This window comes from Penicillium angulare, assembly GCF_028827245.1.
Source record: "Penicillium angulare strain IBT 27051 chromosome Unknown utg000009l_segment0_segment0, whole genome shotgun sequence".
Taxonomy (NCBI): Eukaryota; Fungi; Ascomycota; class Eurotiomycetes; order Eurotiales; family Aspergillaceae; genus Penicillium; species Penicillium angulare.
This window is the reverse complement of record NW_026623168.1, coordinates 435,819-462,530: the sequence shown is the minus strand read 5'-3', so window position 1 is coordinate 462,530 and position 26,712 is coordinate 435,819. Positions and strand designations below refer to the sequence as shown.

The window sequence follows — 26,712 nt, the reverse complement described above, 5'->3', positions numbered from 1 at the left end:
GATTATATCTACTCATCCATCTGCCATTGGTATTCCAACGACTCAATGCGACTCTTCTTATTCCGCGATGCAAACCAATCCTTTTCAAACCCATTCGCCCGATCAACACCATCCCACCGATGTCCAGGTCGAATACCATAACGATTCGGTTGAGATGACCCTTGATAAAGTGGCTTTCCAGTAACACTAGCTCCAGGCCCTTTCTTCTGCGTCAAAAACTGAGCAGCAGGGTCATTCCACCGGCCGCGATCCCGCAATTCATCGTTCAGAGCCTCGTCTTCAATTCCACGCGCAACAGGCATAGCCTTGATCTCCTGAAGTTCTTGTCGGCGGGTCTCTCTCTGTTGTCGCTGCACATCACCCATTTGGGCCTCCCGTTCTTGTTCCTCCTTTAGTCGTTTTTCTTCTTCGGCGCGTCGCGCTTCCGCTCGTTTCATCGCTACATTGATAATTCGTCCGGAGGCATCACGGTAGATTGTTTCTTGCTCCTTTTCATCTGTAGCGGCTGGGTCTTTAAATAGCGCCTCCTCAGCCTTGCGACGGCGTTCTTGTGCTTTCACCATCGCAGCTGTTTGTGCTGCTGTTTGCAGACCACCACGCACACCGGACTCCATTTTCGGTCCATCGTCTTCTTCTGTTCCTTCGACCATAGGCGCGTCTTCATCGTCCGCTCGTTGTGCTGCACGCTCTGCGGCGGCTGAAGCTAGGATTGCATCTGCAGCTTCTTGTTCGCCCTTATCGGCACCGGGTGCTGGTCCACCCACCGTCTTCCAGCCTGATGTTTTAGCGCGACGGAACTCGGCACTCTGAGCTGATTTATCGACGAAGGGACTGTCTTCATCATCTTGGAGCGTTGTATTGAGGTGTCGGAGGTCTGGTGGGTCGTCGTCGGCGATGACAAGGCCGGAGCCTGCGGTGTCTGTTGTCTTTGTCTTCTTGCGCTTTTTCTTTGGGCGTTCGGGAGCCGGGTCCGCATTAAGGTAGTTCTTTGCGAGGTAGTCTGCCAGCGATCCGGGCATTGTGAAGTGTGTTGTCGTTGCAAACTCAGCTATTCAGTACAGGTATAGAGCTTCAGGCTTAGCAGTGATTTACAGCTTATCGATAAGCGGCGGAATGTTGTTCCGGTGTTTGTACATGGCCTCGTATTCGGTGCATGAATTAATCAGCATCTCTGTTCACTTGAATGATAGATTTTGATATGCATTTGAGCCGATTTTGAGTCATTCTAAGATATGCCTCGGTCGGAAGAAGCCGAGTGGTGGGCAAATGCTGTTTATGCAGCCATTCAGGAGATTCCTCTAGGCAAAGTCACCTCTTATGGCCATATCGCCTTGCTTCTGGGTGAACGTAAGATATACCCTCTCTTATGATGTAGGGAGGACTGACGTGACTGTCAATTAAATAGCTCAACGACCTCGCCAGGTTGGTGTTTGTCTCAAGTCACTGCCCGCTGCAGACTCTGGCATGCACTTCAACGGCAGCACTGTCCCTTGGCAGCGAGTTATCAATTCCAAGGGGATGATTTCTCATCGGTAGGAACACCTGAACCGTTTCAAATTCCATGAATCAAGTGGCTTTTATGTGCATTACGCATGACCGTTCAGCTGATAAATCTTTAGTGGTCCTGGTAGCGCTGCACGCCAAGCCGAAGCTTTGCAAGAGGAGGGTGTTGAGGTGACTTCTGATAGTATGGGTGAGATGTATGTGGACTTCTCCCGGTATGGCTGGTTTCCAAAGCAGCTTCCGAGTGGAGAAAACGATGATGGTGAGGAGGAGGATGATGACGATGATGTGTGATTTGAAGGGTATCGTGAGATCGAGTTTCATTTGACGTGCATGGGTTTTCCGGACTCGGTGCCGTTCTACCTCACAATCTATTAAATGATACCTTTGTCTCCGGATCTTGACCTTTTCTTGAGATTACTGCGCATATGCTACTTTGTCACTGGTGGAAACGTAGATTGAACTAGACATTCTGTGATATAGCTATGGCGTAACCAACAACCTCCCATCTCACAAGCAAATATACTACCACGTCCGGAAAGCAAGCAAGAAAACTCAAACGAGGCTAATAATAGTTTGCACGCACCGTCCCATAGCTCATGCCGTTGAACTCCAAGTCGAAAAGCAAGGACGCAGATAAAGGTGTGAGAACCAACTTGTAATTAATTATGTAGTATTCTTGACCAGATGAGTTCTTCTTCTTCTCAAGAAGGCCTTCCGGTACTTTGCTCAAATCTGCAACCACCTCACATAGTTTGAAGACGGCTGCGAAGTCTTCTTAGTATGGACGTAACGCTTGAGACAACTGGGCCAAGCTTACATTCTGAGCTTTCGAACCTTGGAGCTGTGTCTTTGATGCAAAACATCAATTTGTCATGGAACACCCGTGAACCTTTGAGACTAACTATCCTATAGACGTCAAGTTTAATGGGCTCGCTCTCCGAAATTGAATCACCCTGTGAGCTCCAAAGAGTTGATTGTTAGGACATATTGTGAACAATTAACCGACCATGTTACCTTTTCGATGAACCACGACATTTGATTATCCACCCTCCAGAATTCTTCCAGATGATCCCATTCCTTGTTTTGTTCTGAATCAGTGGCGGGGTCATACTTCATCGAGCAGACTGTTCCATAGTGCGATCTGGCCCTTCGGCTTGCAATCTGATTCCCTTCTAATCCTCGATCAATAGCTCCCCTACTCTAGTTAGCAATTATATGCCTATTGAGTTCAATCGAGCTCCTGCCACACATCGCGTACCGAACAACGGCAGACCACCTGTATCATACGGAATAAGTAAGAAGCTAAATTTGCAAAACATTGGCGATCGACTTACGCATTAAGAGGCTGCATAATCTCCATATACCTAAAATGTCCTTTGAGTTGCTTATAGAGATATTCGGAGCTACCGAGCCCACCAACGAGAATAACAGCCTTTGCAAATTTAGAGGATTTTCACTGTGAAAACATTGACCTGACATTATATGCCTACCTTTGGTGGAGACCCCACTTGAGTTGCATCCAAATTTTGGCTGGCGATCAGCTCTTTGATACGTGAAACCACTGGGTCGAATATCTTCTGAACCTGGTCACTGTACAAAGTTTAGGAGGGCTAGTAATGATAGACAGATGTTTTGATACCTGTCAAGATGAAGCATGCCATTTTTGATATGCATTTTTGGCGAATCCTGTACTCCGGCGACTGGAACAAAATATCCACCATCAAGGTATCCATCATCATCATCTTGGCCCGCGAAGTATGGCTTGATATCATTTATCCATCGATGCATTGCCATTCGCTTCGATTCCTCGGATAGGCTCATGTAGTTCATTTCACCAATCGTTTCCATAAGGAATTTCTGAAAGGAATTGTCCAAAGTGGTGGATCCACAGAGTGCTCCTAGCTCCTGTCAATGGATATCATAAATCTGGTATAGCATAATTTAACAGTACCTGTTCCCACGGTGACCTCTTCCATTCTCAAAGGATTAGTCTGGATCACTTCGTAGGTGATAAGATCCTAACATGCACCGCGGATATGGTCAGAAAATCACTGGGGAAATAGTAGAATGCTTCTACTAAGAAAAAAAAAAGGAAGTGGAAGAAAAGCAGAAAGAAAAGAGTAGATCACTAACAACAGTGCCACCACCCGCATCACAAACAATGAAACGGTCATTCTTCTACTGACTGTTAGAACCATGGAGAAGTTACGTATAGAATTGAAAACATGCCTCAATCGTGTTAGGCTGAAATGTGTGAAGCGCATGTAGAGCAGCTGCTTCAGGCTCGGAAAGCAAAGACAAATTTGATTCTGGAATACCAGCTTGGCAAGCAGCTTGCATGGTTAAATCCTTGGCCTTGTCAGAACACACGGCCGGAACGGTCACAGTGTAATGAACGTCCATAGTCTTCATCAAACATCCGATTCCTCGCCGATCCAAAATATCCTGCAGGTGGGAAATCAACTTCTTTAAATAATCGGCGGTAACTTGTACGGGTTTCTTTTCAAGCTTCCTAAGAAGATCATCACTCTCAACTGCAGGGTCGTACTGAATGTCCTGGCTTCTATCAAGGAGAACCTTGACTCCTCTGATGCACTCTTTCATGTCATCGACTTGGTAGCCCCATAGAGTTTTGTTTCCATTATAGGAAATCAGGGTAGGAACCTTTTGCGATGTGCCTGTTGATTCATGAGATATAAGCCTGAGCCTCCAGTTCTTGTTAAGCTATATAGTGTATTACTGACCGTTTCCTCCTGCAGGCCAGTCTTGGACTACTTCGATTTCATCGGAGCCTTGTAATTTCCAGCCAATTCTGGGATAGAAGTATCAGATTTGAAGTATTAGGGTGTTATAATGGAGTACATACCCACTGAAGGTGGTTCCAAAGTCTATTCCAACAGAAAGTCGGGTTCGCTCACCTCGCGAGAGGGATGCTTTGTCTTCTTTAATCACCATGGCGGACGGAGATTCGACGAGATATGAGCTACACAAGTGAAGAGGAAAATAATATTAGGTACGAATAGAAAATTTCAAGAGTAAGGAACGAGGAGGGAACTTTTTTTACATAGGCAGTTAGTTATGTGTTGACTTAGTCGGCCGATGCCGTTGACGGTGGCGGCTGTCCTGAAAGAGCGTCGGGGTTGACACACCAGTACAAAAAGGAACAGTCATGTTGTCATACTACATGCAACCCGGCGATTTCCAGTTCCAATAAAAACAAGAAGAACCCAAAGCAAGAGAAACGAGGGCGACAGACCTCAAAAAGATTATACGGCAAATCATCATCCTTTGATCTTTATCACTACTATTTCCCGTGGCTGTCTTGTGCATACCAGGATGTCGCTACATTGGGTTCAGAATTTCTTCGACAGTAACTCGGACAACTCTCCCACACCAGACCCCTCAGAGTTAGAAATGCTAGGTATGAGAATTCCAGCGGAGTTGAATTATACAACTAACCATCCGATGAGCATAGAGCACTTGGCAAATCGTGGAATTATCACACCATCTTATCAAATGCGAGTGCAAGAGTTGCGAGAGACGAAAAAAGAACTCAGGCTTTTGAAATGCGAGAAAGAAGGTCTCGACATGGCCCTTGAGCTAACAATTAAGGAATCTGCGGTCCTCCTTGAAAAACTTGAAAAGTCCTCTGGCGAATTCCGAAAACTTGAAAGGGCATACCTCGGCGAAACCGAAAAACTTCGCCGCCAAAATGAAATACTGGGTGATACTCGTAGAGAGTTAATTGAGACAGTCGATGAGAATGAGCAATTGGTGAGGAGACTGACAAAAATGCAGAGCTGGTCTGACCGTCTGAATGATGAGCAAACAAAACAGATTATGCGCCAGTTGTATCACGATCTTGAAAGGTGGGCTAAGAATCACTTCCACCGTCGCAATTTTGAGGGCCTCTCTAGATCTGATGCCTTATCATGGTCCTCCTCTGATGACCTGAGCACTTTCTATGCCATATACTCGACTGTCTCGCACGGTATATTTGAGGTTTATCTTTCGCGGATGATGGTGGGCGTCATAAACTTTGAGCTGCAAGATATCTTTCGTCAAATTTATGGCGAGATTCGCCGCGCATGTTAGTCCCCTTCAAGTTATAATCAAACTACATCCCCCAGCCCGGGTATATACTAAAAATGTCTAGGTCCAACGCACGTCACGCAAAATTGGCATTCCGCAATGAGCACAGCGTTATCTTCGATTGGGGCTGAAGAGGTTGAGGCAGATTATAAGGCCTTCATTGATACCTTTGAAACTCAGTATGGTCAATACTCCTCGACTGACCCTGAAAAGCGCCGAGAACAATTGGAGGTATTGCTTCGCAGATTTGTGGAGTTTAAGGGAAGATTGGAACAGCAAATTTATCTTTACACCTTTGAATGGATCAGCCCTGCTTCTCAGTTTAGCGAAGGCAAGATGAAGAACTTTACTGGGCTCTGTTCGTCTGCGGCTGTTGTTCAAAGGACTCTGTGCCCTGTTCTTTATAAGGTTCCACCTGAGGGTGAGTTGATATTGGTAGAGAAAGGGGTGGTGACCGTGACGCCGTATATACGGCCTCTGGAGCCTGAGCCTGACGCCACCAAGGAAAATATAGAGGTTGCTTATTTGGAGCTGGAGGATGGCTTTAAGATGGATGTTACTCCAGAGCCAGATCCAATGGAGGATTCTCTTATTTCCCTTCTTTAGATGGAAGTATTTGGAACTTTGCTTTTGCTCGTAATTCAGAATGTAATGTTGATGGGTTCACGTGTTCATTTATTTTGTACTCAGCTAGTCATTGAATAATAAATCTGCCCGAAGAACTTTATGGCTGTGTTCAATATCTTTCATGATAGCCTTATTGACTTGCCACAGTGTGACTAATTTCTCAAAAGTAGATAGGAAAGGAAACCGTTGAGATTCTGATTTGAGAAAAAATCAATACAAATTTCGAAACGAAGTTTAGCCAGCAACTGAGCTAAATGAGCGACTCATCTATCCCTTGAGAAAATACATATGGCTTGACAATTGCCTTTTCCACCACTACTAGCTCACCCCTTGGTAGGCTCTTGTATAGCGCAGGAGCCAAAGTCTATTGAATGAGTGCACCGGATTGGCAAATATCGAATTCTGACAAACTCCAGTGGTGCCGTTTATCGGGGATTGGAAGGAAATCAAATGTGAATCGAAAGGCCAGGTGCCACTATGGAGTAAGATATTTGACCAAGTTCGATCCAACTATCCATTGTTCTTGCGACAAGATATGGGATGACTTGGAAGAGAAATAGAAGGCAGACAACTAGATGGAATGGCACATCCATAAGGTACCGTTCTCTTTGAGCTCTAGATTGTGTGATATCATCATGGTTACTTGGTATGAAAAATTCAACTCGATAGGGAGAATCGTTCTCAGAAACAAGCCTATCAATCAGCCTGTCATTCCAGAGGGATTTGAGAGTTGATCAGCCCCTGATGTTCACAGAATCCCTGAGGGTCTCCTCTATGCATGAAGCTCCCAAAACTTGCTTGAAAAGACGTCAGTCTCCTCAGAAATTTAGCGGACTCCAATCTTTATGACTTAACATCTTACATAGATTCTGAAGTTACGAAAATCTGTAAGCTTACTACAGATCTGAGCAAAATTCCAAAAAGACTCTTCACGAAGAACAGGAATTCATGTGGCGAAGAGTATTACACCATCCCTTATAAGTTGGTTCTTACACCCCTTTCTGCCGTGATGCTTTTTGAATTAAAATCCAATGGCTTGAGTTACGGGGCGATCCGAGCCAATTACTGCTAGTTTATGATGGGTTTGTTGAAGAATGGCTTGGTTTGTTTGGCCGTCTTGGGATATTCTCTGCCTCCATATTCTCTGCCTCCATATTCTCGAGATTGACAAAATATGAAATTTCAAGTTCTGCATGGTACTCTATTGTTGTCCCGGTCAATAAATACCGGTAGATTGTGCATTAATCATTTAAGGGGTTTTCACCAATAGTGCATGGAATTCTTTGGTATTTTTAGCAGAAATATGGTCTTGCGTAGGGGAGAAATTTCATCTTTCATCATATATATGATACTGTGCTTACCAAGGTTTGTATAGACAACTTATGATCCCTCGTAAAAGCCCCGGAAGGCCTGCTTATTGTATGTGGCGCGATGAATCCACTTGTCACATCCACTGCGTCGTACTACTACCTAGACATGCTCTAAAGCCCAGCTAAAATGGTAAATAGAAAGATTATCCCAGAGCAAAGGTCATCATCATGAATCTTATCTAAATCGCATCACGCGCACAAAGAATAAATAGGATAGAACAAAGCAGAAAAGTCGCATAGCAGATCGCCAGAAGAATCCGGATTTCATTGGGTCATAAGGTGTAGCTTGCAGGATCTCAGACTCGAATCTAGAAAGCTGATATAATGATTGCAGATCCCGCCTTGTTGTCGTGTACATGCAAGGTCACTTCTGGTGGGATCAGACAGGATGGGATGGGGTGATGAATCTATGGGCATGAATCGAATCGAGCTAGTGTTGGTGTTGTTATTGGTGGTGGAGATGGGAATGGGAATGGGTTGGGTTGGGTTGGGGTGAAGCAACAAGAACATGGACCGGAACAAAACAAGCATCCTCTCCATCCGCCGTGCCAAAGGGAATCCCAGAGAAATAGGAAATGGGGAAGTGGAAATAAAAGAGAGACCAGAACCAAACCAAACCAAAACAACCAGCATCCCATAAGTGGAGAAGAAAAACGAGATCGTAACTCACATCATCGCTGAAGTGGAGGGAGAGGATAGGAGAGAGAGGATAGGAGAGAGAGAAGAAGAGCAAGGTGTCTTTGATGATATGTCCCATCTAGGGCAGATCGTCAAGAAGATAGAAACATAGACCAAGACAAGACATAGTAAAAGAGAAAAAGATAGGAAAGAAGATGGAAAAACAATAACGCTGAAAGAGAAAACAAAAATGATGTCCCACTCTCTTAAGCACCATGTTTAATTTCTTATTCAATTTCGTAGTCTTCATCGTCGTTTCACCTCCATCGCCCATCCATCAATCCCATCCCCTTTCGTACCGGGTGCTATTCCAAGATCGACCTCACTCATACCAGCTGTATCTTGCATCCACTCGTGCGAAGACATGCCACCTGCATTGGCACGTTTCTCACAGGAGAGATCTAGCATCGGTAAGAGGAATTCAGCGATTCGCATAGCCTCATCGACTGTGTAGTGGTACTTTTCACGGAGGACTTCGGGAAGTGCCCAGTGGCGGAGTCGGTGGATGTTTCGGAGTTCGCCCTTGCGATTGAAGATTTCTTGCGAGTATTTTCCTGATAAACACATTGATTTTGGGAAGGGGCCGAGCAATTCGATGATTTGCGCGATGTGATCGTCGTCTTTGCCATATTTGGTTCCGGATTGAGGATCGAAGAGATAATCTCCAGTGATGAGCTCGAAGGTCTGAGTATGTTAGTGGGCTTTGTTGAAGGATAGAGTGGGAACGGGAGTAAGTAGTTTGATGAATACGTACCATGCATGCCATACTCCATACATCAGTGCTGGCGCCCCATTTCGCACCCAATATAACCTCGGGAGATCGGTATTGCCGTGTCTGAATGTCGTTGGTGAAATGGTGACCCACCCAGCAAGCGTTACCCAGATCAGCAATCTTGACCGAAATGATGCTAGCATCGATCTCCTCCTCGAGGGATTTAGTTGATGAGCTCTTGTCCAGGGAGATACCAGACACCTCTCTCTCCAGGAGATCACTGCATGAATTAGTACCGTACCACGATAGACTGGGTAATTGTGGGACTTACGCTGTCTTCTCTCGCTCCTGCTGCTTATCACCTTCCTCCTTAATACCAAGCGCGTCCCTCATCGATGGCAATTCCGGTGCTGCAAAACAAAACATATTAGTTATCGAAACACAACCGAGCCCAAACGACTGCAACTCACTTGGATCATTGACCATCTGGCTTAAGCTGCTATGTGAGTGGGAGGAGCTGTGCTTGAAATCATAGCTACTAAAGCTAGTATTCAATGGACTGGGCAGCGGTTGACTACCCGTAATCAACGTGCGTCTCCGTCGACGTCCATTCCGGTTATCTTCCTTATTCTCCTTCTCCTTCTTCGCCTCCTCTTGCTGCACATGCGCCTTCACAATCTGCTCTACATCACCAATCTCAATCAAAACATTCTCCGGCTTGAGATCGGTGTGAATAATCCCACACTCGCGATGGAGATAATCCAATCCTAGTAGCACCTGCTTCGTGATCTGCTTGACCAGCGGCATGGGGATACCGCGATGGTTCCACCGCTTGATCAGACCTAGCAGATTCTCACCCAGTACCTCAAACACCATACATACGTGTACGCCGTTGGGTCCCTTGTGCTCGAATGAGTCCAGCAGACTGACCACATGCTTGCGGCCCGGGTGAGATGGTTTCGCTTGCACGATCCGATTGAGCAATTTGATCTCATCGATCGCGGTCTCGGTATAGTGAGCTGCGGAGCGCACAACCTTCAATGCAACGTGTTTGCCCGTTGTCGTATCCCTAGACAACCAGACTGTGGAGAAATGGCCCCAACCTAACTTGCGAACCACCACATACCGCCCATTGTTATATGTCTCGCCGACCGCGACCGGGTGATAGCCACCCTTGCAATAATCCTCGGAGTCTTCTTCTTCGGCGGTAGTTTCGGGTTCTTCTCCTGATGAAGAGGAGGGGGATCTAGATGCTGTCGCACCGGCGGCTTTGGGGTTTGCGGGCGCGGCGCCACTGCTGGAGAAGAAGATGTGTGAGCTGAAGTTCAGTTTGCTTTGCGCATTGATTGGGAGTGGTTAATAGAGAATGGGTTGTGTGTGGTTAGATTAGGGTAAATGGATAAGGAGAATTGGCAATAAATGATTGAAATAAACAGTGGAGGGGGTCCATCGCATTAAAATCAAACAGAAGAAAAAAAAACATACGCATCAGTGGCAGCGGCTGGGTTTGCATCATTAGTGACGATCGGCTTCAGATCGGTCCCCTTTCTCCTCTTCTTCCCACCGGTGCCATTGGCAGCGGAGGCAGCAACAGACGCCATCTGTTTACCCTTGTTCAATACAGCTTTGGTGAGATCAACACCTTCCATGATGGATGAGAGAGGTTCACTTTGGAGAGTCAAGGCGGGGCACCGGGATGCAAGTTGGTTGGCGGGAAACGGGGCAGATTGGAGGCGGTGCGCGCTTGACCGCAGAATAGTAGCAGTAGCAATAGCTGGATGTGATAGAACACAAAATATAAGAGGAAAGGGAAGATATGAGACTGATCACAACTCAAGATTCCAAAATATTAGACAATCTCAAACTGAAAAGAGAAAAGTTCAGGTTCCAGGCCACAGGTGGATTAGCGATGCCCAAAGATCCACGATTCCGCAAGCAGCCAACGTTGTGAAGCCGGAAGTGGCAAATATGGGTTGCATGGGCTTGGGAGAATCAGGGGGAAAATTAAAGTGGAGATTAGATGGAATCAGTAGTCGGGAATCAGTTATACAGAGAAGAGAAGAGCAGTAGTCAAAAGAATAAGTAGATCGAGAGAAAAAGGTCGATCTGAGGAAATGAAGGTGGAGTAGATGTAAGTGGCTGGGGCTGAGGATCGGGTAGAAAGACAGTATAGACAATACATGTATACAGAGCATAGGGGGATTGTGTAGGAGATGAATAATAGAATCAGGTTATAAATGAAAGATGAAATACAATAGAATCATAATTATGTATTTCATTTAATTAATTTATGTTAATCTCTACTCTATCTCCCTCTATCACATATACTCGACACTATGTATACTACACTAACTTATAATGTACTGCTGACTAATATCACTACTCTGATGTCACTTCTCCCCGCTTTGATGACTAACACACCACTAACAGCTCAAGTGCTACAGTGAGCTACACTACAGTACGTCAACACCAACTGGACTCTCTCTTTGTACCTCCACATCAGTCGAGGTCATCACCATGCCGGGTCCCTTTGACCGCCGTTCAATACCAGAATACTTCGTCTCCTCCCCGCTCGTCGCTCTCCTCTATCCACTTCATCAGGTTCTTCTTCGTCTGCGTGGTCCACCTCGTCTCCCACCCCCAGGTACAACCCCAATCCGCGTCGTCTGTATCTCCGACACCCATACCCTCGAATGGCCCGACATCCCAGACGGTGACCTCCTCATTCACGCCGGTGACCTCGCAAACGATGGCTCCGTCCGTGAAATCCAAACAGCCGTAAACTGGCTCCGCTCTCTCCCACATCCACACAAAATCGTCATCGGCGGAAACCACGATTCCTACTTCGATACCCGATCACGCCTCGAAGAAGACCGCGAAGACACAACCACGAATGGAACTGGAAATGGCTTCGCGACCGTCTCCGCTTCAACTGCCTCGATCCGCTCTCTAGATGAGATAACCGGTTCTCCCTCAAGAATCGACTGGGGCGATATCCACTACCTCCAACACTCATCCGTTACATTGGAATTTACGGCCCCCGAATCTGAAGAGGTAATGAACTCTTCTACGTCAACGCTTACCGCCACTAATCCTCGTCATCTTACGATCTACGGTGCGCCACAAGTCCCAGCTATCGCAGGTGCTACCTGGGGTCCTGAACATGCTTTCATGTATCCGCCTCATCACGATGCCTGGTCTCGAACTGTACCCCCCGAAACAGATATTCTGGTCACTCATACCCCGCCCCAATCTCATCTTGACCTCTCCCCAATCTACTCGACCGGTTGTCCGAACCTCCTTGCTGAATCATGGCGCATTAGACCCCTCCTTCATATCTTTGGACACTGTCATTGTGGTGCGGGGTCGGAGCCGATCTTCTGGGATGAGGCGCAGAGAGCTTGGGAACGATTATGTGCTTCTCGCCGATCACGCGCAAAACATAATCGCTTCGTTATGTTAGCGGGTTTCTTGAGGGATTTGTTTGATCCTCGTGGTTGGATTGATGCGGCGCGTGTTGTGGTTTATGGTATGCTGGGTGTGGTTTGGGCGCAGGTTTGGGGTGGTGAGAATAATGGTGGTGGATGGTTTGTTAATGCGGCGTGTATGTATCAGTCTTCTGGGAAGCTGCGTAATCCGCCGCAGGTCTTTGAGCTGTGAGCTGAGCTGAGCTTAGCTTGAGCTGAGTTTTCCAGTATCTTTTGCTTTCTTAGTTGCATGGTTGTCCTATTTCTTCGGATGTTACTAGCGTGCATAGCGATCATCTTTGCTATTGTTGATCGCGTTTTTGCATTTATTCTTCTCCTTTCGTCATCCCAGCGGTATATATGCGCTGACGATCCTGCCAATAATTGAACATATTGATCCACGTGATGCCTATTAGTGTGATGATCTGTCCCAGGGCTGTCACTACTAACACCCATCGCTTTGGACATATTCCTCCGATAAATCCACAGTCAACCTCTTCCCCTTCCAAATATAAGAGAATAAGTAGTCACGATCGTCGCTGCTTTTAAATACAGGGTCTGCTCAGCATGCAGTCAACGTTACAATGCTAGGGTATCCGGGATGACCCTTGCACATACAGATTCTAGACGCAGTCACCACCTTATTCTACTTTATTCACACCTAATGCAGTATCCTTGCTAGTATAGCCAGCTGAGCAGGGTGTGTCCATGTTAGCCTATAAGGTAGAGAGCTGCGGTGTTATTGGGCACAAAATTTGGAAGGGGAATATGGTACTCCACATCATGATTCCCTTGTCAGATGGGTACTGAATTATGGATAACGATCATAGAGGTTGCGGCGAAATGAGTGTCTCAAGAATGTGATATTGGTGGGAAGGATTTTACGTTGGCAGTGTATCTTATTGTTCGGCTTTACTATATGTACTGAAATAAAATCTAGGGCTGTGGGGCTATATGGTTCAAAAATGGGACTAGTAATGAATACTTCAGAAAAGAACTGAAATTGTCATTTCTTGCTGCCTTCTTGATATGAATTGAACAAAAGTAGAAATCGAAATCTTTGTCTGTACCTAATAGCCCTCTTTATTCAAATTGAAAAGCAATCAAACGCACGCCTAACTGAAGAACTATCATTATCTCAGATCTGTTCGCGAAAATCACTCCGCAGCCTCGAGGGATGCACAATACTTTGTTTGGAATAGACGATCCCCAGTGTCCCTACCATCCAGTGTCCCTGCCATCCAGTTTCTCTGGTCGATCATTCGAAAGACTCAGTGCAAAGAAACTGACATTGATGAACTCTTTTACTTTCCGAATGAAGTCATCTGTTGGTGTGTAGATAATCCCTGCCATCACCACAATCCGAATCTCGTCATCCAGGCTTCGGATACGATCGATGTAGAGAAATATTCTGTTTTCGGTATTCATGACGAAGTCGACCAATACAATAGTATCTTTGCCATTCAAGTTGACTTCATCAATTATCATCCACATGTATGAACGATGATTCGGGGATCATTTCGGTGACCCCAAATGCCATCATTTCGCCAGTCCTCATAATCGCTGCAATGGCGGTTCGCTTTTGGCGGAGGAGGAATGCCTCTTCATCCAGATCTCCGTTAGCCTTCTGAATGGAGGTACCCTCGGTGTCTAATATCTTGCTGAGATATTTCCCAGCTAGGTATTGCCCGGCTCATTGGTGTCCTGCCCTGAGGAAAAAATCTAGAAATCGATTCATCGGTGGCTGTTTCCAGAATTTTCCTAGCCTCGGTCTCGCCATTTGCGTGAATAATCGACAGACATCCAGGGAAAATATCATTGATAACTCCTTGATCTGTCAAGTTCACCTGGGGAAATCTCGTTTTATCCAGAGGACAAAACGCGTCCCGTTCTAAAACCACCTGGCTTCGCTTGACAGATGTGGAAATTAGTTTCATAGGGCGATATTGTCCCAGTGTTTCGTCACTGCTTTTTTGGCTTCTGATTCTGTTTTGAACGCTGTGACGACAACAACAGCTGAATATGCATACGAAAGCATGTGAACATCGCTTTCATCGCCGAAAGCCCATGTCTGAATGTTGTGCGTGTTCTTCAGCCCAGCTGCTAGCTTGGCCATTTCGGATTGTGTCACGACAAAGCCATCGCTCAATCTTGTTCCACCAATAACATGAATATTCCCCCTGAGGCCTTCTCTCTCTAAGACACTTTCCCAGAATTCGTGTGGGCCGGAAGTCATAAGTATGCAGCAAATATTTGAATTATTGGTTGCTGTTTGAGGAAGCTTGTGGAAGTCTGGATGGATGCGAATTTTCCTGGCAGTCTGTTCGCAAATGAGTTTGAAGTTCGCCTCGTCAAAATGCTCCTCGCAGAGAAGCATTCCCTGTCGGCAATTGAAGTAAGTAGATTTGTCTTCACCATGGTAGAAGCCCCCATGGAAGGAATCATAATTTTCGATACTCCTTGCGTCGAGCGAAACTTTCTCCCAAAATAGTGAGATGCAGTGTTCGTCCGTTAGGAACGGTGTCGGCATTGAAGAACAAAATCCTCTGAATTGGAGATGTGCTCCCTGCTAAAAGTTTTTCGAGATGTTCATGTGCCTTCTGAATATTCCAGAAGTAGGTGTGGCTTTCCAAGTCTCGCAATAGGCCTAATAATTCTGCCTCATAGAAGTATGGCGTACCGAGTGGAGCGAAGTACACACCCCGTTCACGGCAGAGCCCACGAAGCAGGGCTCTGAAAGCTTCTTTCCGTATTACAGGATTCTTTGGATGAAGGTTGTCGGGATACTTTTGGCTGGCTCGGACTGCGATGGTTGAATTCGAAGTTCCATCGATACAAATGATATGGCTGTAGTGACGCAATTCGTCGTCCGAGATATCAAGTTGTAGAAACCCGGAACGGTCATATTCACCAGTATAGAGTGCAGCGTGATTCTCGACGATCACTGCCTTCTCATCATCTTGGGCAAATTGCTAATCTTTTCATGGCCTTCTCTCTGTAAGTCCTCTGGGCATCGTTGTCAAGCCGTAGGAATTTATCAGTGCTTCCAGGGTGAACCTTGTTGAGCATCTTGTCGAATTGCACGACGTTGAACTTATCACGTAACTTTTCTTTGACCTCACTGCGTAGGAGAGGGCCCACAACACCCTTCAGACCGAAGAGACCTAACACTGTTGTCATGCAGCCGAGTTGTCGGGTATTGGTTTTTAGCTCTGGGGAAGGGACGACGGTTGCGATTTGAGGAAGGCGGGTGTGGTCGAAGGGAGAAAAATCTTGATAATATGAGATTTATGAGGGGGCCTAAAGATCAAAAAGATGAATTCAAGGCTGCGATGGTTGGGAAGAAAGAGGAAGAGAAATGGAAGAGCCGCGAACTTCAATTTATAGGTGGTTCTCTCACTTGGAGGATGCTGGAAACCGCGTGTATCTCGTGACTGGCTTCATTTACATGAACCTCATGATTTGGTCCATGGCTCTACTCTCGTGCTCCTAAAATTACATTCGTTCTTATGATATTGTACTTGAAACAATCGATCCTAGATGAATATTCCAAGGTTTCATGTCAATAATTTCTTCATCATCTTCAAGATAGCTTCAAGTTGAGGGGACTATATAACCTTCAATGTGCCAACATTGAAGAGGTAGTATGGGATATTTCAGTCTGACTGGCCATAGATGCACTGGTTATATCATATTTATCATCATGATGAAGCGAATAGTCAAAATTAAAATATTATATACCAGAAGGAAACATATATGTAAAATAGAAAACTTGAACCTCCAAGACCGGAGCTTGCCCACGAGCAGGTGGAGCCCTAGAGGACATCATTGATTGAAATTTTCGGACTCGGAGAGAAGATACTATACTAGTCCCAAATCTATGGATAGCACACATAGAGCAGAATCTTCTAACATTCAAAGTTTGGATGTTCAAGTTGAACAGGGCGTACAGACAAAATTGAAAGATCCGGCTTCAAGTTGCTTGTGTGACAAGCACATTTAAACATTGGGTCAGTAGCAAACAAAACCTCCAGTGCTATAAAAGGCCCACTACGATTGTTTACGCAATAACATGATCATAAAATCTCTCTCACACTCTTGGAGTATCTCGAGAAATGGCATCTTGTCTTTTAATCTTTCATAGTTCTGCTAGTATTGGATTCCGGTCCACAGAACAACGATAGTCGGTAGAAGGGCCTCCTTGAGTGAACTTGAGTGGTTTACATGCTAGTTTCGGAACAAAGCAGATTGACAGTCATTTAGTGAACTCTTCTTTAGTAGGGAGTGCACCGCTTCTTTATTCCTAACAGCGTCACTTCTATTTTCTCCTCTTCCAAAGTCAGGACTATTCGTTTCGCGCACTTTACTCTTTACTGTGGATCGGTATCATGACAAATAGATAGATCTTACATAATAGGGTATCGTGCTCATTTAGCCCAGATAGCAGCAGGAACATCGCCATCCAGGGTCAATTCAGCAAGCAGCCTACCAGGTTCACCATTGCGCATATTCCACTGGATGACACCGACCTTCTGGCTGTTTTCAAGAGACACGGCCAACTCTTGAGGACATCCACCAATATCGAAGTGGCGCACCGAGGAACCAAATGCTGGGTAGAGCCCGACAAAGCGAACACCAGTAAAGCGTTCACCATTCTTGTCCGCAATATCAAAGATAGCAATGGAATCATTATTGCTGCCAAACGTGTTGTCCAGACGGTTGCTGATAACCAGTCGGTTATTGTCGGGCTGGCAATGGACACTAAATTAGCGAAATTGACCCAGAAAAGAACAGAATGCAGTATTGAACTCACCGATACTTTGATCTCGGCAACCTTGGAGCTGGACGGGGCCGTATAGTTGCCATACGATGTGCCATGGAAGAACCGATCGAAGGACATGCCGCCATTGGTATAACCCACGCGAAAGCCACTCACCACGTTGGTAAGTTCGTGAACAAGGAACATGTAGACATCACTGGTGGTGGCATTATAGGTCTTGGGGGTCCAAAAGGTGAGGTGACGAGGACCAGAGCCGGGCGTTGCATGGTAGGGCTCCACAGGTTCAAGGTACCCGGTGGAGGGATCAATAGCGAATATGCGCACAAGATCTGTCCCCAGGTCGGGAACCAGAACGAACTTCCCAGTCGGGTCAACGAAAACGCCGTGCGGATGGGGAGCGTCCTGTCGAGTAGTGTTGGGACCAGGGTGAGACATCTCAAAAGTGAAAGTCTGTAGGTTTTGGAATTCGCCCTTGGCACGATCCACGGCGTAGGTGGTCACGGTAGATGTCTCACTGGGTAAAAAGAATAAGTATGCGATAAGGGGGGATGGGTTTGTTTTTTTTTTTGCGTACTAATGAGCGACGGCGAAGAAGCCCGAGTCCTTGACACCAGCAGCGGTGTATATGGCCGACATAACCAGACCAGCAGGAGTGGTCAGTTTTTCAATAGTGTCCAACGATCCATTGGCAAATGCCTGGAATGAAGTGATACTACCGTTGGCAGTATCGATAGCCTCATTCAAGCAGTAAAGAATCCCGTGTGGTTGATCCAGCATCAGCCATGACGGACTAGTGCCACAGTCCTGTGACTTTTCGAGGGTTGACAACGACCCATTGGCTTTATTGAAAGCCAGTGAATATAAAGAGCCCCCATAAGATGCGGCATATAGCGTGGAAGCAGTAGCGAAGCTGGTAGACAGCGCAGCCACGATGCCGAAAATAGCGAATTTCATCATGAAGTGGCCACCCAGCTGTATTCAAACGCGAGAGGTGGATGCCTGAGCGGGGAGAGGAAGAGAGGTGAAAGTGCTTGGGTGCGTCTCAAACGGTGATCAGGAAAGTCCGACCGCAATGGAAGACTCACTAACGGCTTCTTATTATCCCGGTGAAACGCCATGCTCTTCTTCAACATAGCAGAGTTGTTGGAAACCCCCCCACCAGGCGGATTACTACTGGCCACAAAGGTCGGGTAGATTGGCACGCGTTCTCGTACCACCTAGACGATCAGGATGCACGCGCTTTCCCTTGTTCGAAATCTGGCCGTACTTCTTGCATCATGAACCGATTGCCGGAAGGACCTACTCCGGGCTTGGCGCCGAACCCGGTGCTCATCCAATCCCGATACTTTATCTCGGCATGCCGAACGTGCAGCGTGATCGGCGCCTGACGGTCATTTGTCAACTTCATGGCCCAGACTTCCACGTCAAGAAAGTTGCCAAAAATTATGAATCATGCTTGGTCCAGACTTGAGATCTTTGGGTTCGACATTCAGCAAACGCTGTCTAGGCAATCCACTTATCCATAATCCATGCCAAGCCACCATTTCCATTTCTAACTCTTGGCTCACTTGTAAGCATCACCGGTGACCGTTCTGAAATTGGCTTTGACGCAATTCCTTGATATCAGATGAATTGAGTTTGAAGCTTCTCTCGGATCACTTGGTTAATCTTGATCAACGTGTTTGCTCATTCCCTTCTCGTTGTCATCTACTTTCCTCCTCTTGGCTTTCCGGTATGGTGGATCCTCTAGTCTAGTGCATCTGTCTTCTTGGCGCTCTAGAACACTGGATCTGTGCAGAATTTAGTGAATCCTATGTTGATCAACCATCGGTTTGTAACTACATTTGAACCAGCTGAGGCTTAGCTCTTGGCATTCTACTCCGAGAACGTGGGAGTGTGCTATTGATCTGAGCATCCAGATAAATTGACTTGAATTGGTATCCGTTGCAGACGTAAAACGCACGTTGCAACGTGCCTACTCACTAGGGGCAACTGCATGTGGTGGATATAGAGTAAATCACAGCTTTGCTGAGGTACACCCGCACATGGCCGGGTGCCCCACTACACGTGTGCAGTATGTAGATCACTGTTATATCTTCACCGTTTAGATTGATTGGGGCATAGCGCTCAGAGAAATTCAAGTTACATCCAAACATGTACACGTACATATACACGATCCAAGGAAAGACAAGTTGGAGTACGTAACACGAGTGAATCATCGCACATCTTCAGGATAAGACATGGCCCCCGACATAAGTACGAATCCATTCCTTTGGATCCTACGAACCTGTAAGCAGACGAGAATTGTAAATAGCACTCAGATGGAGATTGCCACTCGCTCCCGATTTCCGTCTTGGCGTCACGCCTCAATATGAATGTTCAACAAGCTTCCTCGCTTTCCCTGCGTAGATCGTACTAGGCAGGTACCCATTGATCAACTGTTCTTGGCTTTCGCTTATCAGCATGCTCCTTTCCATCGAGAATGAATGACTGGCGGTTCTTCACACCGGGCGAACTTCTAAGCTCTTGGCTTTCCCACGATTACCATATTTTAACAGACTAACCCTATATCACCATGGCATCAGCATTCCTTCAAGTGTTAGAGTGGACTTTCAGGATTGAAAATGATCCTAAATTAGGCCTTCGAGTAGACCGTAATTTTGGTGAGCACGAAACAACCGTCGGAGCATTTGAATCTGGGAAGTGAAGTATCCACCTCCCGAGATACTGTAGCTTTCTTGGTACGGCGTGAGTAGTGCCTTCAACCTATCATCGTGATTCCCAGTCTCCCATGAAAACATGCCTGATGAAGAAACTCCACTAAGCTCAAAACAAGAATATCTATTATTCACACTCTATTGGCGTTTCTGAAGTTAGTTTTGAGTGGATCTTATCTACTCCTCTACTCCTAAGGTCCTCGGGGTACTGAGAGCTTCGGCTACCACTTCAATTACATATGCGTGAATGAAGAAGTAGCGATCAAATCCCCATGGTTCTGGCTATTTGATATTGAACATAAAGAGTGCGCATCAAATTTCCTTGGTAATGTAGGTGCACACCTTCACAATACATTGCTGTAAACTAGATCTTTCATGAGCAAAATTAGCACATACAAGCTGCCAAATGTAACATATCTCTCATTAGGGTTTGCCGGTGTACTTCCCAGCCATAATGCCAAGGCAATCTTGCATTAGGCATCTGCAAATGCAGGAGTGCGTTCATGCTGATCAGCCGCCACTAAGATATGGTCGTATGCAGACTACATGGCATTATCTCGGGGCCAAGGTGCCAAGGGGAAATCGTATTGACATCTCATGGTAGGCGGTTCGTCTTCTAATTAGCTCCACGTGTTGGCTGCAGGAATCCCTATGGCCCCTTTAGTCCCTATCAATATTGGTAAACAGTTCAATCTAGATCTTTATGGAGAGGGGTGAGGAGGCTTGCAGCCGATCTCATATTCATATGAAAGGCATCTCATGTTTGTCAGGTTGGGTGATCCGAACCAATTACTCATTGTTCCATTCTTGTTATCCTCACATACCACGCTCCCATCGCAATGAAGCTCTCTCATCTGAGCGTTTCTCTCATCGTTACCGTGGCCGCAGCCCAGTCCTACACTCCTGCCGACCAGCTCGATGTTCAATCCCACCTGATTTCAGACCCCTACGAGGTTTCCAACAAAAGTTACGATTACATCATTGCCGGTGGTGGTCTGACCGGTCTAACAGTTGCTGCAAAGCTTACCGAGGACCCGACGATCAGCGTCCTGGTCATTGAACGTGGCTTCTACGAATCCAACGATGGCGCTATAATCCAAAACCCAAACACTTACGGCGAAGTCTTCCTCACCTCTGCTGACGCCAACTACGGTACCGTCGATCAGGCCATCAACAATCGCAGTCTAGCTATTAAGTCAGGTAAAGGTCTCGGTGGATCTACTTTGATCAACGGTGACTCCTGGACTCGCCCTGATAAAGTTCAAATCGACTCTTGGGAGACGGTCTTCGGTAACAAAGGATGGAATTGGGATACTTTGAACAAGTATATGAATCAGGCTGAGCACGCTCGCTTCCCTACTGCTGCTCAGATCGCTGCAGGTCATTCATTCAATGCATCCTGTCATGGTTTCAATGGGAGTATTCCTTCTGGTCCTCGTGATGATGGAGCTGACTATACGCCTATTGTTCGGGCTCTGATGAATACCACCGCTGCCATGGGTATTCAAACTCAAGTCGATCTTCTCTGTGGTCATCCCCGTGGTGTCTCAATGCTCTATAACAACTTGCACGAGGACCAGACCCGTGCTGATGCTGCGCGCCAGTGGTTGCTGCCCAATTACAAGCGCCGGAATCTACAAATCCTCACCGGTCAAATGGTCGGCAAGGTACTATTTGACAACTCCGTCAAAGCTACTGGTGTTAACTTTGGTACCAACAAAGCTGTCAATTTCAATGCTTATGCCAAACACGAGGTTCTCCTTGCTGCCGGCTCCTCGGTCTCTCCTCTTATCTTGGAATACTCTGGTATCGGGTTAAAGTCTGTACTTGACGCCGCTGGCATCGATCAGCGTGTCGATCTCCCGGTCGGTCAGAATATGCAGGATCAGACCACAACCACTGTTCACTCTCGTGCCAATGTGAAAGGCCAAGGACAAGCTATCTATTTCGCCAACTTCACTGAGGTCTTCGGTGACTATACTCCTCAGGCTACCGAGCTTCTCAATACTAGACTCGAGCAGTGGGCTGAGGAGACTGTTGCCCGTGGTGGATTTAGCAACGTGACCGCTTTGAGGATTCAATATGAAAACTACCGTGACTGGCTTCTGAATGAAGACGTTGCATTTGCAGAGCTCTTCATGGATACCCAGGGAAACATCAACTTCGATATATGGGATCTTATTCCCTTTACCCGTGGCTCTGTGCATGTCCTGAGCAGTGAGCCGTACCTGATGCAATACGCAAATGACCCTCAGTACTTCCTGAATGAGCTCGACCTACTCGGTCAGGCCTATTCTACCAAGCTCGCCCGCGATTTATCCTCATCCGGCGAAATGAAACAGTATTTTGCTGGTGAGACTGTCCCCGGTGATAACCTTGCCTCAGATGCTAGCGCCGATCAGTGGGTCGCTTATGTCAAGGATAATTTCCGCCCTAATTATCATGCCGTTGGTACATGCTCCATGATGCCTCGTGAGATGGGTGGTGTTGTGGACTCCGAGGCTAAGGTCTACGGTACTCAGGGACTCCGTGTCATTGACGGTTCTATTCCTCCTACCCAGGTTTCTGCTCACGTCATGGGCGCTTTTTACGGAATGGCATTGATCATCGCCGAGTCCATTGTGGCTGATTATCAGTCCTAGATCCTGGGTACTGGAACGTTGACTATCCCATCCGTTGACTATCCCATCCGTCAACATAGAGGTGTCTTTTACAAGTGTGAATGGAGATGGCTCATGATGCAGGCTACTTTTGAGTACATATGTCATATGTGTCATGGCTTTGAAGTCTTCAGTTGTTCTTGGTTTTCATTTGGATAGAGTTACTATCATGTACTTTCATAGATGGAGGGCTATAGATAGAGATAGACATAGACAAAGAACGTTTGCTAGTGCTTCGTGTGGTCTTTCAACCGTAATGCGACCAGTTGACTATTTTTATAGCACAGAACCTTTTGGATCCGGCAAACTACTTGCGTAGACAATATCGCTATCCTGAAGCTTCCTAGCTTCAGTCAAGGGAAAATACCCTAGCATCGAGAAGAAATGTATAATGAATTGTCTGATTCGTATGTAGATGATTAAAATGCGGCATTGAAATGGAACGTATAGGTCCATATAAACAAATATCAGTAGATACTAGCAGATAGAAACCAAATCGCCCGAGAACGCCAACCTGTAAATGCACAAACAACCTCCAGGATATCAAGAAGACAATAAACAAACGCACATAAACTCATAAGATCAGATCAGATCAACATCAACATCAACATCAACATCAACCCTCTTAAATCCCCTCAAAGCCTCAATCAACAACATCTCCCCTTCCTCTTCGCACTCTGCATAACCTGAGCTTCTTCCACCTCCCCAACAACAGGCGTAGCAAGACCCAACCAACTCCTCCTCTTATCTCCATATCCCAACCGAAAACTTCCCCCCTCAGTAACAGCAGACGGGAAGGGAGTCTGAATATCCCCAAAAGGCGTCCCCATCAAACTAGCCGCAGCATCAGCATCCCTCTTATTCCGCTGCTCAACAAGCTTCCTCGCAATAACTCGGAAAACCTCATCGATACCCTCTCCATCCTTAGCAGATATCTCATGACAACAATCCCATCCGATTTCCTGGCCCCAAAACGCTGAAGAGCGCTTACTATCTGGACTCTGTAATGCGCCCGCACTACCCGACGCTGCACTTGATGCCTGCACCGCTGCCGTGTTCCCAAATACCCCACTGCCGAATCCGATGCCTATTCCTCCCATCCCCATTCCCATTCCAGCTGTAGGTGGTGGTGTCGACGCGCGACTGGGATACAGTTGTTCCGCGACATAGGCGATCGTTCGTTCAAATGGTACGCGTCGTTTACTCGGGTCTATCGCCACAATGTCGGATTTTGTACCTACGACGTGAATGACGAGCGGTGGGTCGGAGTCGTTGTCATCGCAGAGATTCTTGCGGAGTTCGCGGAGCCAGCCCGCCATTTCTTGGAAGGAGTTTTCATCGGTTATGTCGTAGCAAAGGAGACATGCGTGTGCGCCGCGGTAGTAAAGGCGGGATATGCTGCGGAATCTTTCTTGACCGGCTGTGTCCCATATTTGGAGCCGGACTGTTGTGTCGGATGTTGTGTCTATGACGCGTTTGGTTATGAAGGATGCGCCGACGGTGGACGTTGTTGTGCTCGGGTTGAAGGCGTTGCGGACGTAGCGGTGAACTAGGGAGGTTTTTCCCACGCCTAGGAGATAGTTAGATTTGTTTCTGCTCGGTTGCTTTTTTTTCGGTCTTACCTTGTGCGCCTAGGACCACGATCTTGGCCTCGAGAGAGGAGCTCATGGCGCGGGGTTGAGGTGGGGGCGGGTTGTTGTGAGCATGATCTCTGGATTTGCTTCTTGGTGTGGGGTTTATACTAGGTATGTTGAGGATGTAGACGTAAGATGCGATCGTAGATGGTATATAAAGAGAAATAAAGAGGTGTATGTGGATATGCGTGAAAGATGTCAAAGAAGAAGGGTGAGCGTTTTCTCTCATACAAAAACAAGGCAACGGGGATCAGAGCGGGGATCACCCGACCAGAGATGGCTGGGGGAAGTCACGTTGTTAGTAAGTAGATCACAGTCATCCCGAGGTCCATACTAGTATTGTCCCCTTGCACGTATATTTATGCACTGGTGGGGCTAGTCTGTAGGGTGTTAATGAATAAAAATAATAATTCGTGTAGTTATTATTATTATTTACTCCTGGGGACTCACATATGCAGGGTCTTTTATTGGGATCCACACTGCGCTCGTACCTATGGGGTCAACGGATTACTGGATTAGGATAATAGTACTCAGTACATACTAGTACATAGTAGTAGTAACGTAATTCCCGGTCGGGCTGTACACCCGGCCGAGCTGTACACCCCAACCCATTAGAAAAATTTAAATCGATATATATTGGCCAACATATATTAATTTAGCTAAATAACGCGATTTATACATCGATTGATCTTATGGCCAATATTCCCACATCCACTACACCGAGGCGGAGCCCTTTTGGCTGGCTGACCTGGCTGAATAGGCGTTTTGCCCTGTGTATTCGAATCCACCGGAGTAGCTTCATCTAGTAAATTTAGCTGCGTAGCTAGTTGTAGGCCCTCTTCGACCGTTAGGCCAGTATCACAGGGTATCTGCCTATTTGATCGATTGCGTTTTTGGCGTTTTTTCTCATTGGCTGTACGTAAATTTGCGTTTTCCTGTGCGAGTAACGCTGTGTTGTGTAGCGATATATAGTGACCTTTGATAATTTGATCTAACATAGTCTTCGATGGGCTTGGTGGGCTATTTGACCGTTGTTTTAATAGATCTTTCATCATAGAAGCTTGTTTTTGTAGTTGAATGACAGTTCTCGGCGTTTTTGGTGTAAATTGGCTAGATCTGCTGCTTGGTCGGCTTCCTGGGGGTGTTGGTGTTCGTAGAGAGATATTAAGCTTCGAAAGCACTCTTTCTGGATCAATAGGCACTAGGCCAGCAGCTATAAAGCTATTTTGAATAATAATTGGCTTTTTGAACACTTCCAGTCTTGCGCGTTGGTAGTCATCCAGAAAATCAAACTTATCAATGTGGTTATAGCCTACACGCGCAAGATCACTTATAAAGCGACCGTATGCGCGTTTAAGCACTGCGAAACATCCAACATCAAGCGGTTGTAATAAATGCGAAGAATGCGCAGGCATACAAAGTGGTATAATATTGTTTTCTGCGCAGATTTGGTCAAATTTAGCCGTAAGATGGCTACCATGGCCATCAAGAATCAATAGCCGAAACCGGCCATGTACGCGCGAATTTGTACATGGGATGAATAGTTTCTGTAGCCAACGTAGGCCAATTTCATCGGTAGTCCAGCCATTATTTGAGACCTCAAATCGCCAGTCTTTTGGTAGATTATCAAACCAACCAGCCATAGCAACTTGGCCTTTAAAAACTATACATGGCGGTAGCGAATAGCCATCTGCACAAATAGTTTCAATAGCAGTAACCCATTCGCGGTTTCCTGGTTGTAATATAGCTCTCCGACCGTAGTATCCAGCCCGCGTAACCACTTTCTGTGTTGAAATAAGACCCATTGCAAACCCTGTCTCATCGAAGTTGTAGATATCCTCCATTTGGATACCGTTATCGTCAATAGCACGTTGTACGGTCGCAAACCACTCTCGTAGCGATTTAGGATCTTCGTTTAATGCGCGTTGATAGTCGTAACGCCTAGAGAAGCGTGATCGAATCTCTTCGCGTCGATTTATGAAGCTTGATGGCCAATTTTTACCAACTGTTGGTGGAGGGTAGCTACCACGCGCAGCTAGTAGTATATTAGCCATCTCTCGTACAGTAGCTGGCCTAGGCGCTGCTCCACGCGTATCCATAGAGATTATCCATTCAACAAGTGAATCCTCTTCTAATTGTGTCAGTTTATGGCCATTTGGACGTATATCGACGCGTGATTGTACACCATTGACGCGCGTAGCCAGCGTTGTATGGGGGATATCGTATAGCTTTGCTGCTGCGCGGAGAGAGTTGATACGGCCATCTTTGATATCTTTAACGGCTAATAAGATCCTACCCTCTTTTCCGGCAGAATTTCGAGACGATTGGGCGCGAATTGGTGGCATAGTGGCTGGTTAAAGTTGGTATATTGGTAGGAAGATGTGATTTTTGATGGGGTGTACAGCTCGGCCGGGTGTACAGCCCGACCGGGAATTACGTTAGTAGTAGTTTAGGATAATAGGATTAAAC

General features: G+C 46.4%; 12 protein-coding genes across 12 annotated transcripts; 4 read left to right on the top strand and 8 right to left on the bottom strand.

The window, feature by feature from the left end:
- Window positions 1-8: 8 nt before the first annotated feature.
- Window positions 9-1,019, bottom strand: cwc26 (putative cell cycle control protein (Cwf26); the record flags this gene model as incomplete). Its single annotated transcript, XM_056927944.1, has 1 exon — window positions 9-1,019. The coding sequence occupies one exon, from the start codon at window positions 1,017-1,019 to the stop codon at window positions 9-11; it is 1,011 nt and encodes a 336-aa protein (XP_056773671.1).
- A 213-nt stretch (window positions 1,020-1,232) lies between these two features.
- N7478_011729 (MGMT family protein) lies at window positions 1,233-1,797 on the top strand (the record flags this gene model as incomplete). Its single annotated transcript, XM_056927943.1, has 3 exons — window positions 1,233-1,347; window positions 1,406-1,532; window positions 1,620-1,797. The coding sequence occupies 3 exons, from the start codon at window positions 1,233-1,235 to the stop codon at window positions 1,795-1,797; spliced, it is 420 nt and encodes a 139-aa protein (XP_056773670.1).
- A 271-nt stretch (window positions 1,798-2,068) lies between these two features.
- On the bottom strand, window positions 2,069-4,461 carry N7478_011728 (Hsp70 family protein; the record flags this gene model as incomplete). The annotated part of the gene is made up of 10 exons (XM_056927942.1): window positions 2,069-2,268; window positions 2,324-2,412; window positions 2,459-2,701; window positions 2,765-2,782; window positions 2,841-2,938; window positions 2,997-3,096; window positions 3,146-3,411; window positions 3,877-4,184; window positions 4,251-4,318; window positions 4,373-4,461. The coding sequence occupies 10 exons, from the start codon at window positions 4,459-4,461 to the stop codon at window positions 2,069-2,071; spliced, it is 1,479 nt and encodes a 492-aa protein (XP_056773669.1).
- A 561-nt stretch (window positions 4,462-5,022) lies between these two features.
- Window positions 5,023-6,204, top strand: N7478_011727 (uncharacterized protein; the record flags this gene model as incomplete). The annotated part of the gene is made up of 2 exons (XM_056927941.1): window positions 5,023-5,596; window positions 5,663-6,204. The coding sequence occupies 2 exons, from the start codon at window positions 5,023-5,025 to the stop codon at window positions 6,202-6,204; spliced, it is 1,116 nt and encodes a 371-aa protein (XP_056773668.1).
- Window positions 6,205-8,519: 2,315 nt separating this feature from the next.
- On the bottom strand, window positions 8,520-10,634 carry N7478_011726 (serine/threonine-protein kinase; the record flags this gene model as incomplete). The annotated part of the gene is made up of 5 exons (XM_056927940.1): window positions 8,520-8,957; window positions 9,028-9,265; window positions 9,317-9,395; window positions 9,456-10,318; window positions 10,471-10,634. The coding sequence occupies 5 exons, from the start codon at window positions 10,632-10,634 to the stop codon at window positions 8,520-8,522; spliced, it is 1,782 nt and encodes a 593-aa protein (XP_056773667.1).
- An 868-nt stretch (window positions 10,635-11,502) lies between these two features.
- N7478_011725 (metallophosphatase domain-containing protein) lies at window positions 11,503-12,645 on the top strand (the record flags this gene model as incomplete). The annotated part of the gene is made up of 1 exon (XM_056927939.1): window positions 11,503-12,645. The coding sequence occupies one exon, from the start codon at window positions 11,503-11,505 to the stop codon at window positions 12,643-12,645; it is 1,143 nt and encodes a 380-aa protein (XP_056773666.1).
- Window positions 12,646-13,670: 1,025 nt separating this feature from the next.
- Window positions 13,671-13,946, bottom strand: N7478_011724 (Uracil phosphoribosyltransferase protein; the record flags this gene model as incomplete). The annotated part of the gene is made up of 1 exon (XM_056927938.1): window positions 13,671-13,946. One exon carries the CDS (start codon window positions 13,944-13,946, stop codon window positions 13,671-13,673), a length of 276 nt encoding a protein of 91 aa, XP_056773665.1.
- A 439-nt stretch (window positions 13,947-14,385) lies between these two features.
- Window positions 14,386-14,982, bottom strand: N7478_011723 (HAD family hydrolase; the record flags this gene model as incomplete). The annotated part of the gene is made up of 1 exon (XM_056927937.1): window positions 14,386-14,982. One exon carries the CDS (start codon window positions 14,980-14,982, stop codon window positions 14,386-14,388), a length of 597 nt encoding a protein of 198 aa, XP_056773664.1.
- Window positions 14,983-16,879: 1,897 nt separating this feature from the next.
- Window positions 16,880-18,186, bottom strand: N7478_011722 (Cytochrome cd1-nitrite reductase-like C-terminal heme d1; the record flags this gene model as incomplete). Its single annotated transcript, XM_056927936.1, has 3 exons — window positions 16,880-17,200; window positions 17,266-17,746; window positions 17,807-18,186. 3 exons carry the CDS (start codon window positions 18,184-18,186, stop codon window positions 16,880-16,882), a joined length of 1,182 nt encoding a protein of 393 aa, XP_056773663.1.
- A 2,602-nt stretch (window positions 18,187-20,788) lies between these two features.
- On the top strand, window positions 20,789-22,591 carry N7478_011721 (GMC family oxidoreductase; the record flags this gene model as incomplete). The annotated part of the gene is made up of 1 exon (XM_056927935.1): window positions 20,789-22,591. One exon carries the CDS (start codon window positions 20,789-20,791, stop codon window positions 22,589-22,591), a length of 1,803 nt encoding a protein of 600 aa, XP_056773662.1.
- Window positions 22,592-23,256: 665 nt separating this feature from the next.
- Window positions 23,257-24,277, bottom strand: N7478_011720 (Rab family GTPase; the record flags this gene model as incomplete). Its single annotated transcript, XM_056927934.1, has 2 exons — window positions 23,257-24,179; window positions 24,232-24,277. 2 exons carry the CDS (start codon window positions 24,275-24,277, stop codon window positions 23,257-23,259), a joined length of 969 nt encoding a protein of 322 aa, XP_056773661.1.
- Window positions 24,278-24,902: 625 nt separating this feature from the next.
- Window positions 24,903-26,588, bottom strand: N7478_011719 (uncharacterized protein; the record flags this gene model as incomplete). The annotated part of the gene is made up of 1 exon (XM_056927933.1): window positions 24,903-26,588. One exon carries the CDS (start codon window positions 26,586-26,588, stop codon window positions 24,903-24,905), a length of 1,686 nt encoding a protein of 561 aa, XP_056773660.1.
- Window positions 26,589-26,712: the final 124 nt, after the last annotated feature.